The 16,915-nt window shown below is 44.1% G+C and overlaps 1 protein-coding gene across 2 annotated transcripts in view; it reads right to left on the bottom strand.

The window, feature by feature from the left end:
* The window catches only part of LOC309560091 (xaa-Pro aminopeptidase 2-like), a 109,012-nt gene extending 94,342 nt beyond the window's left edge, over positions 1–14,670 (bottom strand). For both annotated transcript variants that reach the window (XM_082263613.1, XM_082263612.1), the window contains exons 1-3: positions 14,543–14,670; positions 9,217–9,284; positions 1,833–1,943 (exon numbers count right to left, since the gene is read on the bottom strand). In XM_082263613.1, coding sequence (XP_082119739.1) covers positions 1,833–1,943; positions 9,217–9,284; positions 14,543–14,588 — 225 coding nt within the window. In that variant the 5' untranslated portion in view covers positions 14,589–14,670. The remainder of the gene's footprint in view (positions 1–1,832; positions 1,944–9,216; positions 9,285–14,542) is intronic.
* Positions 14,671–16,915: the final 2,245 nt, after the last annotated feature.

The following is a 16,915-nucleotide window of genomic DNA, read 5'->3' on the forward strand; positions in this document are numbered from 1 at the left end:
GTCAAAAACATCCAAAATAAGATAAAACACAAAATAAATCCTTGCCACTGTGGGCGGCTACCTTCTCACACACAGGAACCTACCTAAGGAAGTCTGTCCCCAACCTACTGTTGGGCAGACTTTGCTGATCCTACAGCAGACACTCAATAGTCCATGTTTTTTATCTTCACCCAGCAAATGTCCATTGAACATGTCCCTTTTCTCTTCACATTGAACATGTCCCTTTTCTCTTCACATAGAAATAGTTCATTTATTTCTTTTCACATAGAAACAATCCCAGACCTCACCTTGAGTAGTCTTCAGTCTTAATTCATTTTCCCTTCACACAGGAAATGTCCATTGGTTTCTTTTCACATAGAAACATTCCAAGACCTCACCTTGAGTAGTCTTCACACTTTTTACCCTCCTCAGCGCACATCGCTTCAGGAGGGGTTCCCTTCTCCCATGCTCACACAGCTTCAGGAGGGGTTCCCTTCTCCCATGCTCACACAGCGTCGGGAGGCACACATCTGACTGTCCTCCTCTACTCACACAGCGTCAGGAGGCAGCAATCAATAGGACTTCCTCTGGACAAATTATAGAGGCCTTAATTTCCTCATTCTGAATAGCTGAATGGTTTTCAACTTCTTTACACCTTCCTGCTGCCTTTGCAGCCGACACCCTATAGTAATTGGTGAATTGTCTAACCCAAGCAGAAGTGTATCTCCTGTCTGTGACAACATCCACAGATTTACCTGACTTCCTGTCACAATATATATTTCAGAAAAGGAAAGAAAAAGCCTATTTGTAAACTCAAATGTTGCAATAATGCAATTTAATAAAATAATACATTTGAAAAAAAGGGATTTTCATGCTATGATAACAAACAATAAAGTTTATCTGTTATTAATAAAATAAAATCTATTTCACAAAAGGAAAGGAGAAGCATATTTGTAAAACTCAAATGATGCAATAATGCAATTTAATAAAATAATAAATAAAAATAAAAGTCATTTTCATATTATTATAACACATACTAAATTCTTTCCTTAAAAGATAATTTAATTTATATTTAACTTAATTACAATTTATTTAAAGTGTTACTAAACCCAGGATCCTGCAGTCACTATATCTGCTCACCCACAGTACACAGAACATGGAATAATGCAATTATTTTAGTAAATATAAACTGCTAAATACCTTTTCTCATCAGCAGTATATAGCAGTACTGTATTGTGACTTCTATCAGTGTCTGGGTAAATGTTGTAGGAGGAGATTTCATACCACACTGGTTGTCTTATCAGGATCCAGGACCCCTGACAGTATGTCTGGACAGTGCTGATTGGCCCTGTGCCGATCCCATGCAGTCTCCCAAGAAAAAAAAAAAATCTCTCTAGCAATACACACCAAACTGAGCATTTTCAGAGTGACTCCAATAACTCTGTATTATCCGGACATGGTATGGGGACAGTGCAAGAAGGGGAGGATCAGAGAAGACAGGATCAAACAGCCTTTTTACACAATGTGGAGGATTAACCCCCTTAGGTTCCACAGTGAGTATAACAAGCATGCTTTACTGCATATACAGACTGATTGTACTGTTGTGGGTTTAGTAACACTTTAATTTAATGTACTTTATTTTAATAATTGTATTTTATTTTAATCATTTTATTTAATTAATTCTTACAAAAAATAATGAAACAGAAGAAAACGACTTCTATCGTAGGTTTCATTAGTGGCAAAAAATAAAAAAAATGGAAACCAACACTCTATAAGACATACATTTGATTAAAAAAGCGCCATAAACAATTTTAATCCATAGGATGGAACAAAGCAAGAAGAAAAAAATGTACCATATGGGGGTCAGTTGGAGGGATGATGTAAGCACTGATGTTGTGGTTTCTCATTTGCTGGCGGAGTTTGTTCAGATCTTCTGTGGAAACCTTCACAGTGGGTGGAATATACTGGGTACAAAATAATAAAATAAAATAATAATAAAGAAGAATCTTCAATCTTACCATTTAAAAAATAAAAAAATGAATTGAATATTAAAGATTAACATAGTAGTTGATTTTAATTTTATCTTGCTGTTGTTGCCCCTTTGGGGAGATATCCCTTCACTTCCTGTCACAGGGATACAACAGGAAGTCAGAAAAAAACTAAAAAAAAAAGTGAGGGAAACCCTGTTTCACTGGAACCCACTTTCCCTGATCCCAGATCATCCTGGACCCACCCCAGTCTGTGACTGTACTGGACAAGTGCAATGATGAGCTCATCTCTCTGTCACTCTGCTTTCTCATCCTATCAGCATGCTATTTTCAGCACATGAACTGATTGGCTCCTTGTGCTCCTTCTCCCTCCCCCACCCCGAGCTCCAGGTAAAATTCAGATTCTTATTATGCTTGCTTTAAAAAAATATTTTTAAATGGATGTCCCTTTTTTTCAGACAAATAGAGATTTCTTTTGGTGGTATTTGATCACCTGTGCGATTTTTATTTTTTATAAACAAAAAAAGAGCGACACCCCGCCCCAAAAAAAAAAATCTAATTTTTTTCATTATTTTAGGCCAATTTGTATTCTGCTACATTTGTTAAAAGAAATCGCAATAAGCGTATTTTGATTGGTTTGCGCAAAAGTTATTGCATCTACAAACTAGGGGAAATATGTATGTAATTTTAATTTTTTTTACTAGTAATAGCGGCGATCAACAATTTTTAGTGGGACTGCGACATTGCTGCGGACAGATCGGACCCCTAACTGACATTTTTGACACTTTTGGAGGGACCAGTGATATTACTACAGTAATCAGTGCTAGAAATATGCACTGTTACTGTACTAATGACACTGGCAGGGAAGGGGTTAACACCAGGGGCGATCAAAGGGGTAAATGTGAGCCTAGGGGGTGTTTTCTAACTGTGAGGGAGATTGACTTATGGAATCAAATCAGAGACCTGTGATCCTAAATAGGAGGAACAGAGGAGCTCTGCATTGATTCCAGAGAACAACGGTCTTCTGTGTTTACGGGTTCACACACATTGTGCTCGTAGAGTATATACATGCCGACATGTGTTTTGGTTTCTTTCGATTTTTTGTTGACCCCAATATTCTCTTTTGCATCATGGTCAGTGTTTCATGTATATACACAGTTACCTAACTTCGACACTGATACATGTATACGATGTTTAACATACATTGCCATTCACCTTTTAATACACCGATAGTCATATATTATCCTATAATTATCCTTTATTACCCTTTTTTTTATCCTAATTTTTCACACCTTCAATGTTTAACCACTTAAGCCCCGGAAGATTTTACCCCCATTCCGACCAGGGGGTATTTTGCGATTCGGCACTGCGTGACTTTAACGGACAATTGCGCGGTCGTGTGACGCTGTACCTAAACGAATTTGGCGTCCTTTTTTTCCCACAAACAGAGCTTTCTTTTGGTGGTATTTGATCACCTGTGCGATTTTTTGATCACGCGCTATAAACAAAAAAAGAGCGTCAATTTTGCAAAAATAACAATATTTTTCACATTTTTTTATATGAAATTCCCCCAAAAAAAAATGTAAAAATCAAAATTTTTTAACATTTTCGGCCAATTTGTTTTATGCTACCTATGTTTGGTAAAAAAGAAAATCGCAAAAAGCGTATTTTGATTGGTTTGCGCAAAAGTTATCGCGTTTACTAACAAAGGGAAAGATTTTTGTCATTTTTGTTGTTTTCTTTTTAACGCGTAATGGCGGCGATCTGCGATTTTTTTTGCGGTACTGCGACATTGCGGCGGACAGATCGGACCCTTGACTGACATTTTTGACACTTTTGGGGTTACCAGAGACATTTCTACAGTAATCAGTGCTATATATATGCACTGTTACTGTAAAAATACACTGGTAGTGAAGGGGTTAACTTTATTTGGGAGGGAGGGGCTGTGTGTGTCCCTAGGGGCGTGCTTTCTACTGTGATTGGCTGTGGCTTCAGCTGTAAGGACACTGATCAACGGATCTACATAGTAGATCCATGTGATCAGTGTCTTTGCAGCGAGGAGAATGACAGGTGGCTTGTTTACACAAGCTGCCTGACATTCTCCCTCTCCCCCGCCGATCGCCGAGTGGCCGGCGGACATCGGGTCCGCTGGTCACACGCGCGGGGGGGGGGGTCCGTGACCACGCGGGAGCGCGCCTCCGGGGGCGCGCGCTCGCTCCCTAGACCCTCACAAGCAAGCAACGTAGCCCTACGTTAGTTTGCCTGTGAGGGGCTGACCGCCGACGTAGATAGTCGTGCGGCGGTCGGCAAGTGGTTAATATTCATCAATACTAATTCATTTATATTCACTTTTTATTCCTTCTCCTTCACATATACATATTATCATTATATGCATTTATACACTATCGCATTCCTTTCCCCCTTTACACTGTGCCGGCATGTATACTCCAATTTTTCTGCGCTAATCTGTTTTTATTAACACATTCACTTGTAACCTTGTGTTTGAATGAATGTGTCAGTTTTTAAACATGTGTATTTGTTTTTGTGCTTCTTTGTGAAGCTCTTTGCATGTGTGCATTGATATGTCCCAGGTGCTGGATCGCGGATCAATCGGTGCTCTCAGTGAGATCAATTAAGCTAACGACACACATTTGCGAGCAATCGCATCAATCAATTATGGTCTGTCCATCCTTTAATACTGACCGATTTCCGCCACCCTTCACTGTGGTTATGAGTAAGCGGCCGTTCGTGCCGTGAAACGCGTCAACCTTGGACTCGTCTGTTCCTTACACTGTCTGTCTGTTCATGATTTTTTGAAGAATAAAGACACTATTTTGCTTTCATCTACCTGTGTGCGGTTCCACAATTTCCACTACAGCAACAGACCGCCATTCTCTATTCACAGGGAGCGATCACGGCCACCAGCCCCGTGAATCAGCTTCCCAATTCGTATATGGAGGGGCGCACCAAGAGGTTGGCGAGATTGGCGCCTGCCAGCGGCGCAAAAAAATTGGCAATGTTAGCAGTGATTTTTGCGCCCTCCGCTCAGCCTGCGCCCCCGGCGCCCCCAGGCAGCGTGCGGCTCCAATCCTGGAGCTCTGTATCCACTCCAGGCGGCAGTGACTCAAACTCCTTCCCACTCCCAGGCCTGAAGGACAGGCTGACTGGGGGACCCCCTCTCTCTGTCACCCCCCTCTTTCTCTCTCTCTGTCACCCCCTCTATCTCTCCCCCCTCTCTCCCCCTCCCCCTCTCTATCTCCCCCCCTCTCTCTCCCCCCTCTCCCCCCCCCTCTATCTCTCCCCTCTCTCTCTCTGTCACCTCCCTCTCTCTCTCCCCTCTCTCTCTGTCCCCCCTTCTCTCCCCTCATTTCTCTCTCTCCTCTCTCCCTCTCCCCTCTCCTCTCTCTCTCCCTCTCCTCTCTCTCTCCCCCCCCTCTCCTCTCTCTCTCTCCCTATCCCCCCTCTCCTCTCTCTCTCTCTCCCCCCTCTTCTCTCTCTCTCTCTGCCCCCTCTTCTCTCTCTCTCTCTCTCTGCCCCCTCTCTCTCCCTCCTCTCCCTCTCTACCTCCTCTTCTTCCCTCCTCTCTCCCCCCCCTCTCTCTCTCCCCCTTCTCTCTCTCTCTCTCCTCCCTCTCTCTCTCTCTCTCTCTCTCTCTCCCTCTCCCTCTCCCTCTCCCTCTCTCTCTCCCCTCTCTCTCTCTCCCCCCTCTCGTTGTTCACACCTGACACAATGTTTGCCCACTAGAGAGTTCTACACTGGGCCAACAAGGGACACCTAAGAATCTTTCAATCCATTTTTATCGATTTATTTACTTATCTATTTTTTTATGGGACAGGGAGGATTAGGCTACATTCACACCTGAGCGTAGCGTTTTTCGCGCGGTTTTTACCGCAATTTTACCGCGATTTTTGCGGCGATTTTTACCGCGATTTTTACCGTGATTTTTGTGCAGGCGTTTTTAGATTGAATAGAGATCAATGGAAAACGCCTGTAATCTGCCCAAAAAGAAGCTCATGTACTTTTTTGAGCGTTGGGCGTTTTGTATACAGCTTCAAAACTCTCAGATGTGAACAGGGGCCATTGAAATGAATAGGATTTGTCTTGTTGGGCGTTTTGAGAGCTGATCCTAGAGCAGAAAAACGCCCCAAAAACGCCCCAAAACGCCTACATGTGAACGGAGCCTTAGGGATCAAAATGTAATGCTACAAATGTTTTTTAGTTCCCCTTTACATGGTGTAGAACTTGTATAGGAACATCCCCTTTAAAAATGGAAAAAAGGATTAAATTGATCTAAAACAGAAAAAAAAATTAAATGTTTTACTTTTTTTCATAGGGGGGGGGGGGGCGGGGATGTGCTGATACAGCTCCTCGCCAAGGGCGCTGGAGACCCTAGGTACGCCTCTGGGTATATGGGGGCACGCGCACCCCCAGGATCGCCGTACAGGAACAGCGGTTCACACAGCCGAGCCAGCCTGCTGCGGTTAACCACTTGCCGACCCCTTAACATACATACACTGAGGCAAAGTGACTCTATTGTGCGAAATAACATACCTGTACGTCATTTTGTGCAATAGCCACTAGGTGGTGTGTGCACGCCGCCAGACGCTCTACTGCACACTGATTGGACAGAGGGGGAGCCAATCAGCGGGTCTGGGGGACGCGATGTCTGCCGGCCATCCACGATCGTTGCCGAGAGAGGCAGAACAGCAGTCTGCCTATCTAAACAAGGCAGATCGCCATTCTGACAGGGGAGAAGATAGAGATCCTGTGTTCCTGCTAAACAGGAACACGGAGCTCTGTATTCCCCCCCCCAGTCAGAGCACCTCTCCCACACAGTTAGCCCCCTAGGGAGACATTTACCCCATTTAATTCTAAAAAAAAAAAAAAAAAAAAACAATATTTTTCACATTCTGCTATATAACACCCCCCCCCCCAATAAAAAAAAAATGTTTTCATCATTTTAGGCCAATTTGTATTTTGCTACATTTGTTAAAAGAAATCGCAATACGGAATTTTGATTGGTTTGCGCAAAAGTTACTGCATCTACAAACTAGGGAAAAAATGTATGTAATTTTTATATTTTTTTATTTTTTTTACTAGTAATGGCGATCAGCGATTTTTAGCAGCACTGCGACATTGCAGCGGACAGATCGGACCTCTAACTGACATTTTGACACTTTTGGGGGGACCAGTGACATTACTACAGTAATCAGTGCTAAAAATATGCACTGTTACTGTAAAAATGACACTGGCAGGGAAGGGGTTAACCTAGGGGTGATCAAACGGTTAATTGTGAGCCTCGGGGAGTGTTTACTAACTGTATGGGGCAAGGCTTGTGAAATGACCACAGAGACCTGTGATCCTATACAGAAGGATCACAGGCACTCTATGATCATTCCAGGGAGAAGGACGGTTGGCTGTGTTTACAACAGCTGACCGTCCTTCTCTCTCAGTGGGGAGCGATCGCGGGTGTCAGGCGGCAATCGGAGCCGCTGGTACCGTGCATCGGGCATCCCCGCTGCCTAGTACGGGTGGCAGCGCACCACCGGCGGCGCACACTCACCCCCCAGCACCACACGTGCGACCGACGTAGGGCTATGTCGCTTCACGCAGGAGAGGCTGCCTGCCGCAGTATTTGTGGTTAAAGTGTATTTTCATTGTTGCCCTCTAAGGCACATACAATGACCCTCTCCCTGCTGTGCGGAATTGTTGGTATTAGTATATGTCCCCATGGCAGTGCCCAGGATGCTTTGCCTTTTTTTGACAGCAATTTGCATCAGTTCCTATAGATTTCAGTGGGAATCATCTCGAAGTTTAAATTTTATGAATTTCAAATAAGATTCAGTATACCCTGAATTAATCGAGCTGATTTGCCCATTTCTAATCTCGGTCCCATGCTTATGTAATAGAGATTAGGAGAAGGAGGTATGTTCTGTAATTCTGTCATAATATGACAATTCTGTTTCTCCACATTAGGAGTACAGTAAGTGAGTGCTGTCACCATAAGTGTGCGCAGCGGATGGTGTCAGTCAATGGAGCAGTGGATGTATCAGCAGGACAGTGGATGGTGTCAGTAGAGCAGTGGATGGTGTCAGTAGAGCAGTGGATGGTGTCAGTAGAGATTTGGATGGTGTCAGTAGAGCAGTGGATGGTGTCAGTAGAGCAGTGGATGGTGTCAGTAGGGCAGTGGACGGTGTCAGTAGAGCAGTGGACGGTGTCAGTAGGGCAGTGGACGGTGTCAGTAGAGCAGTGGATGGTGTCAGTAGAGCAGTGGGCAGTGTCAGTAGGGCAGTGGATGGTGTCAGTAGGGCAGTGGATGGTGTCAGTAGGGCAGTGGATGGTGTCAGTAGAGCAGTGGATGGTGTCAGTAGGGCAGTGGGCAGTGTCAGTAGAGCAGTGGGCAATGTCAGTAGGGCAGTGGATGGTGTCAGTAGGGCAGTGGATGGTGTCAGTAGGGCAGTGGATGGTGTCAGTAGGGCAGTGGACGGTGTCAGTAGAGCAGTGGGCAGTGTCAGTAGAGCAGTGGGCAGTGTCAGTAGAGCAGTGGGCAGTGTCAGTAGGGCAGTGGATGGTGTCGGTAGGGCAGTGGATGGTGTCAGTAGGGCAGTGGATGGTGTCAGTAGAGCAGTGGATGGTGTCAGTAGGGCAGTGGACGGTGTCAGTAGAGCAGTGGATGGTGTCAGTAGAGCAGTGGACGGTGTCAGTAGAGCAGTGGACGGTGTCAGTAGAGCAGTGGACGGTGTCAGTAGGGCAGTGGATGGTATCAGTAGAGCAGTGGATGGTGTCAGTAGAGCAGTGGACGGTGTCAGTAGAGCAGTGGACGGTGTCAGTAGAGCAGTGGACGGTGTAAGTAGAGCAGTGGGCAGTGTCAGTAGAGCAGTGGGCAGTGTCAGTAGAGCAGTGGGCAGTGTCAGTAGGGCAGTGGATGGTGTCAGTAGGGCAGTGGACGGTGTCAGTAGAGCAGTGGACGGTGTCAGTAGAGCAGTGGACGGTGTCAGTAGAGCAGTGGATGGTGTCAGTAGGGCAGTGGACGGTGTCAGTAGGGCAGTGGATGGTGTCAGTAGGGCAGATGTGAGATGCACCTGTATGTTGCATTTTTGTTTTTAGGGTTTAGATACACCTTAATTAGCAAAAACATTATCAATGACACATCTTGGTTATTGATTGCAGGTTACATTCATTGTTTTAGGGCGCAGCAATCCAGAAGGTTCTCTCTTGCAAACATCTAATTCCTTTCCCAATATCTTACCGGAGGATTTGCAGTGCAGTCTCTCATGGTCGAGTCTCGGGGCCCCTTGGGAATAACTGAAGTGTATCCTGAAAAGGGCAAATAGGTATTTAACAGGATAAAAAAAAAAAATCAAGAATAATGATTACCAAAATTGTTACTTTTTTGGCAGATAAATGATAACTTGTGGAAAGACAATGCTTGTTGTCTTAGTCCCGGTTCACATATGTGCGATGACAGATATTGCATGTGATTCGGTGCGCACTGCTCTGAAAATCATATGCGATGTCTGTGCGATGTGAATTCAGCATTACAGATTGTATGGCTGAATTTGCATCGGTTTCGAACACTACTCGCACAGGACTCTTTTTTGGGTCCGTACCAGAATCGGATTGTATGGGTGTTCACACCTCTGCGATCTGATTCATGTCCGAACTGACAGTTCGCACTGCAATATGCGAACTGATCTGGGGGTGTGGTTAACTTTGTATTGACTCCCCCAGCGATCCGCATATGGCAGTGTGAACTGCCTGTGAGTTGAATGCAATGCGGGAACCCGCAGTGGATTCACAGGGTTCCCTGCATTCACTATATCTGGTCTCCCCAGGAGCCTGCAGTCACTATATCTGGTCTCCCCAGGAGCCTGCATTCACTATATCTGCTCTCCCCAGGACCCTGCATTCACTATATCTGCTCTCCCCAGGACCCTGCATTCACTATATCTGCTCTCCCCAGGAGCTTGCAGTCACTATATCTGCTCTCCCCAGGAGCTTGCAGTCACTATATCTGCTCTCCCCAGGAGCCTGCAGTCACTATATCTGCTCTCCCCAGGAGCCTGCAGTCACTATATCTGCTCTCCCCAGGAGCCTGCAGTCACTATATCTGCTCTCCCCAGGAGCCTGCAGTCACTATATCTGCTCTCCCCAGGAGCCTGCAGTCACTATATCTGCTCTCCCCAGGAGCCCGCATTCACTATATCTGGTCTCCCCAGGAACCTGAAGTCACTATATCTGGTCTCCCCAGGAGCCTGCATTCACTATATCTGCTCTCCCCAGGAGCTTGCAGTCACTATATCTGCTCTCCCCAGGAGCCTGCAGTCACTATATCTGCTCTCCCCAGGAGCCCGCATTCACTATATCTGGTCTCCCCAGGAGCCTGAAGTCACTATATCTGGTCTCCCCAGGAGCCTGCATTCACTATATCTGCTCTCCCCAGGACTCTGCATTCACTATATCTGCTCTCCCCAGGAGCCTGCAGTCACTACATCTGCTCTCCCCAGGATCCTGCATTCACTATATCTGGTCTCCCCAGGACTCTGCGTTCACTATATCTGGTCTCCCCAGGAAAGCATTTGGCTTTGTAAAAGTTGCAGGAGTTGCATAGAAATAGGAATTCTGGTGAAAATAGCTTTCCATTGGAGCACCAGAAAGCCATCAGAAGTCTGCTTTTGATTCAGCCCAACAACAACAACACTGCCCGGCCAAAAAAAAAAAAATATTTGCCACCCAAAAAATAAGGTCACACTGTAATATTTTGTTGGCTTTGATTACGGCACACATTAGCTGTGGCAAGCTTCTGCAATATCACAAAATTTATTTCCCTCCAGTGTTGAATTCATTTTTCACCAAGATCTTGTATTGATGATGGGAGAGTCAGACTTCTCCAGCACATCCGAAAGATTCTCAATGGGGGTAAGATCTGAACTCTGTGGTGGCCAATCCATGTGTGACAATGATGTCTCATCCTCCCTGAACCACTCTTTCACAACGTGAGCCCCGATGAATCCTGGCATTGTCATCTTGGAATATTCCCGCGCCATCGGGGAAGAAAAAATCCATTGATGGAATAACCTGGTCATTCAGTATATTCAGGTAGTCAGCTGACCTCATTCTTTGGTCACCAATAGGAGAGTTACTGCATGCTTAGTTTAGTTCAGGAATCACCAAACTACCTCCAGCTGTTGCAAAACTATATGTCCAATGAGGCATTGTAAAACTCTGACATTCATAGTAGTGATCGACCGATATCGGTTTTTCTTTGCCAATACCGATATTTTGGCCAATGCCTAACGGTATATATTATATATATTATATATTATCAAAAAAATTGGGGAAATGGGATAAGAGAGACCTCAAACTCCCCAGTTAAAGAGGTACTCAATAGGAAAGGGGGATGGTGGGAGTGGGGAATATTCTGGGTTTTGGGGTACCAATAGCTAATGGTTATAAAGTTGAGATATCATTGTTTAAAAAGACATATCTTTATTTGGTAAAAAAACAGAGCCAACAAATATGCATAATAACAAAAGTTGCCAACAATTACATACAATCAAAATGACTGATAATGGTTGTAGGAATTAACAAAGCTGTGGAGAGTAGTCGGAATGTCCCCAAGATTTTTTCTCTACATGTTTCGCGGACTGAGCCGCTTCTTCAGGATAAAACAACAATTTTTTAAAAAAACTATTCTATAGAGTAAAGCATATATAATTCTATAGAATCGTTTTTTAAAAAAAATTGTTTTTTCTCCTGAAGAAGCGGCTCAGTCCGCGAAACATGTAGAGAAAAAATCTTGGGGACATTCCGACTACTCTCCACAGCTTTGTTAATTCCTACAACCATTATCAGTCATTTTGATTGTATGTAATTGTTGGCAATTTTTGTTATTATGCATATTTGCTGGCTCTGTTTTTATACCAAATAAAGATATGTCTTTTTAAACAATGATATCTCAACTTTATAACCATTAGCTATTGGTACCCCAAAATCCAGAATATTCCCCACTCCCCCAATCCCCCTTTCCTATTGAGTACCTCTTTAACTGGGGAGTTTGAGGTCTCTCTTATCCCATTTCCCCAATTTTTTTGATATTGTCTACTATCTGGAAGTTGGTACCATTTATAAATGGATTATTCTAGGCATTTAATACTATATTATATATTATATTATATAGTATGTTATATTATATTATATTATATATTATATATGCGCCAATATTTTTTTTTTACAGGTACTCTTGTGGACCCCAAACCCCTCCTCTGCACTTAAAAGCATTCAAAACGCCAAATTTGGCTGTTTTAAATGCTGTCATTTTTTTTTATTTGGTGCCGAGTACCCGGAAGTGATGTCATGACATCACTTCCAGGTTTTTACATGGAGCTGAATGTGGCTTTGATCGGGTCTTCTCTTCGGTGGCTGTGCAGGCTGGTTACCCGGGTCTCCCAGTGGGATGGAAGGCGGCGGGAGGGAGGGGGGGGGGGACATCCCCTCCCGCTCCTTGGAATGACAGCCGAGCGGCTTCTCAGCCACATCGGTTGTCATTACAAGGCAGCCGACCGTTGGCTATGGAGGCCGGTACCGGGGTGATGCCTCTAGCTGCAGGCATCACCCCGATACAGCACTTTTCCGAAATATCGGCAATATCGGTAACCTCAGGGGCCAATTCCAATATATTGGGGGGAGTGCATAATAGCCCTCGATGTATCGGCTCTGCCGATAATCGGTCGATCTCTAATTCACAGACATGACTAGGCATGATGGGAATTGTAGTTCCTGAACAACTGGAGCACTGGAGACCCGTAGATTAGTTAGTTGCTTAGTTAATTCCAGGTGGTGACTTTTTTTTTTTTGGCTGGGCAGTGTATGTAGTTATCCTTTCTACATTGTCCTTTCTAATGCCTTTCCAAGAAAGAAAAAGACATAGAAGAATCCTGCTATTTGATCGAGACCATGAAATAACACACATGGGTGTATTGATAAAAGATTTGCAGAGCTATTCCTCCAATGAAACTGCATGTACATTTGTTCTGTGTGAATGGGAGCAAAATCAAATATTATTAGACTATTTTTCTCCAGGTGGAATGTTATTCATATATAAAGTATATAACAAATCAGGAAAATAACTGCATTATGGCCACTAGAAGGAGCTAAAGATCGTAGTAAATAAAAAAAATAAAAAATTAAAAAAAAAAGTATTTATTTATTAGGATAATCAGCTTCATCTAGTGGCCCTACTGGAGTATTTTCCCGATTCACTGTATTCTGAATGAATGAATAGCATTTGATCTGGAAGGAAAATAGCCTAATAACGTTTGATTTTGCCCCCATTCACAATAAATGAATGTAAATGCAGTTTCACAGGAGGGATAGCTCTGCACGTTTTTTTTTTTTGGAAATACACCCCAAAGTGTTCCTCCCCATAAAACAATGCTCTGGTTTCCAAGACACACGGATGTAATTCCAGATTCTACCTGCTGATGGAGTCTGGAGCTGAATTCTGACCATAAAATACAACTGTCAGTTCTGGGATATCTTCTATTTCAGTGGTCAGACCTCAGCTTGTCAAATCCTTGTATTGTACTGAGAGTTGTGGAAGAGGAAACTCTCACTGCAGTAACCATAGAGAAGCCTTTCTTCTATAAAGGATTATGACAATATTCTTACAGGGAAGTGTCTGCTCTGCGGGTATGAGGTATCTCTCACAGGAGAGATACATAAATAGATAGATAGATAGATAGATAGATAGATAGATAGATAGATAGATAGATAGATAGATAGATAGATAGATAGATAGATAGATAGATAGATAGATAGAGGGCTTTTTTTCTTGGAGAATAGGAGCAGGAACCCCCTTTCCCCCCTTCTGAGTCACCCCTTGTCTCCACCCATTACCCACCTCTGAGCACTGCCCCTTGGTTCCACCCCTACCCACCTCCCACGCACAACAAAATACCTCACCCAGCAACAAAAGATCCACCCCAGCAACATTAGACACCCTCCAGTAGCAACAACAGCTCTTCCAGCATCCAGTATCAAAAGATCAGCCAACAATAGACTTCTACCTCAACAGGAGATCCCTACCAACAACATAAGACCCCCAGCAACAATAGATCCACTAGCAGCAACAATAGACTCTCACACAATCACAGATCCTTACCAGTAACAATAGATCCCCAAGCAGCCACCATCAAGAGACCCTCCAACACACCCCTTGCTATTACATACATTCAGTGCTGGAGGTGGCGGAACTGCGTAGATTAGATAGAATAGATAGATAGATAGATAGATAGATAGATAGATAGATAGATAGATAGATAGATAGATAGATAGATAGATAGATAGATAGATAGATAGATAGATAGATAGATAGATAGATAGATAGATAGACCTGAACCTGCTAATGGTATCTCAGGTACATTCAGAAGGGCTTCAAAAAAAAGTAAAAATATGTTGGATAAAGATTAGTAAATGTGACTTATCTGGGAGAAAATGTGACAAGTTCTTGGGACTTTCTATGGTAAGGAAGTAACGAATGGTCACCAGATCAATAATTCCACTGGCAGACTTACCACATTGGAGAAAGGTCCAGAGTCCCACCATCCACAGGAGCCCCATTGTCTTCTCTTCCACAGGTCTGCGGAGAGACAGAGAATAATTCCTGGATCTTCCTGAGATATGCAGCAATCACTAACCTGATCTAATAGCACCGTCCTGCCTCCCATTGAATCCCGGACTCCACCCTGCTAGAAAGCTGGCTGTGGAATTCCCGGAGACAAATCCACTTCTCTGCCCTGCAGCCAGAAATAAGCTAGTTTATATTGTTATATAAGTATTGACTTTATATACTTGGAAACCAAATGACCCGAATAGGGGGACTGTCGTGGTATTTAACCTCTCTAAACAAGCATACAGTATGTTGTATAATTCTATAATGTTTTATAATTTATAAATCATGAAAAGACCATAAAAAAAATATATAAAATGACCATCATCAAAAATTGCTATATCATGACTGGTATTAAAGATGCTTTGTCCCCAATACTGCTTGACTACAACTCCACCATTTATCCATACCAAGTAACCACACATGACACAAACTGGAGTTTAATGGCCATAGCAACCCTTTATTACCAAATTGTTTAAATCCTCAGGATCACCCCACCAGGAGGTGAGTAAGCTGGGGTCCAGTAGCGGACATAGCAGGTAGAAATCAAGCAGAAGTGTAGTCAGTAAATGAGCCAAAGGTCGGTAACGTGTGGTTGCAGGTTGGGATCAAGCAGAAGCATAGTCGAGGAACAGGCCAAAGGTCAATAACAAATGGTTGCAGGTTGGGATCAAGCAGAAGCGTACTTGAGGAACAAGTCAATAGTCGGTAATGAGTGGTTGCAAGTTGGGATCAAGCAGAAACGTAGTCGAGGAACAAGTCAAAGGTCGGTAACAAGTGGTTGCAGGTAAGGATCAAGCAGAAGTGCAGTTGAGGAACAAGTCAAAGGTCGGTAATGAGTGCTTGTAGGTTGGGATCAAGCAGAAGCATAGTTGAGGAACAAGCCAAAGGTCAGTAACAAGTTGTTGCAAGTTGGGATTAAGCAGAAGCGTAGGTGAGGAACAAGCTAAAGGTCGGTAACCAGTGGTTGCAGGTTGGGATCAAGCAGAAGCGTAGTTGAGGAACAAGCTAAAGATCGATAACCAGTGGTTGCAGGTTGGGATCAAGCAGAAGCGTAGTTGAGGAACAAGCGAAAGGTCGGTAAAGTGTGGTTGCAAGTTGGGATCAAGCGAAAGCATAGTTGAGGAACAAACCAAAGGTCGGTAACAAGTGGTTGCAAGTTGGGATCAAGCGAAAGCATAGTTGAGGAACAAGCCAAAGGTCGGTAACGAGTGGTTGCAGGTTGGGATCAAGCAGAAGCGTAGTTCAGGAGCAAGCCAAAGGTCGGTAAAGTGTGGTTGCAAGTTGGGATCAAGCGAAAGCATAGTTGAGGAACAAACCAAAGGTCGGTAACAAGTGGTTGCAAGTTGGGATCAAGCGAAAGCATAGTTGAGGAACAAGCCAAAGGTCGGTAACGAGTGGTTGCAGGTTGGGATCAAGCAGAAGCGTAGTTCAGGAGCAAGCCAAAGGTCAATAACAAGAGGTTGCAGGTTGGGATCAAGCAGAAGCGTAATGAAGGAACAAGCCAAAGGTCGGTAACAAGTGGTTGCAGATTAGGATCAAGTAGAAGTGTAGTTTAGGGACAAGCCAAAGGTTGGCAATAAGTGGTAGCAAAGATACTGATGACAGCAAAAGTGACAAGAGTGAGAAGTTGGCTGGAGAGAGAGCACAATAATCTGACAAACAGGAAGTGCAAAGGCATGGCCTAAATAGGAAGTTCATGGGAGGAGCAAATATTTCATGATTCACCAGAAACAAGGTTGAAGGCGAGATTGGTCAAGGAATTGCCCAGAGCACTGTCCAGCATCTCAGGTGGCTCAGCAAGAAGAGATGTTGCCAGGCACAGCAGAGGTTGTGGGTTCAGATCCAGGTTCTGACACTGAATTGGCTGAGAGATATTTCTTCAAAAGGTTTGGATTTTGGGATAGGATCTGTAGGCCTACTGTTGTAGATTATAGTGGTTCTAAAAGCTGAAGGTTTTTACCTTCATGTATCCTATGCATGAAGGTAAGAAACAACCTTCTGTATGCTGCCCCCCCCCCAAACTCACCTGAGCCCCCTCTTGATCCCCATTGGCTGAGACAGCAGTGGGCACTATTGGTTTCAACTGCTGTCAATCACAGCCAGTGAGCCAATGAGGTAAGGGCGGGGGGTGGGGCCAAGCCGCCGTTTTATGTGTCCTATGGACGCATAGAGTGGGGCTCGGGAGCTAGCACGCACCTGTTCCCCCATTGCAAGTTGCTTGCTTTGGGTGTACTAGTCAAGGAAGAGGGGCCAGAATAGCCAGTGGGGGGGCCTG

This window comes from Pelophylax lessonae, assembly GCF_965119305.1.
Source record: "Pelophylax lessonae genome assembly, chromosome: 7".
NCBI lineage: Eukaryota > Metazoa > Chordata > Amphibia > Anura > Ranidae > Pelophylax > Pelophylax lessonae.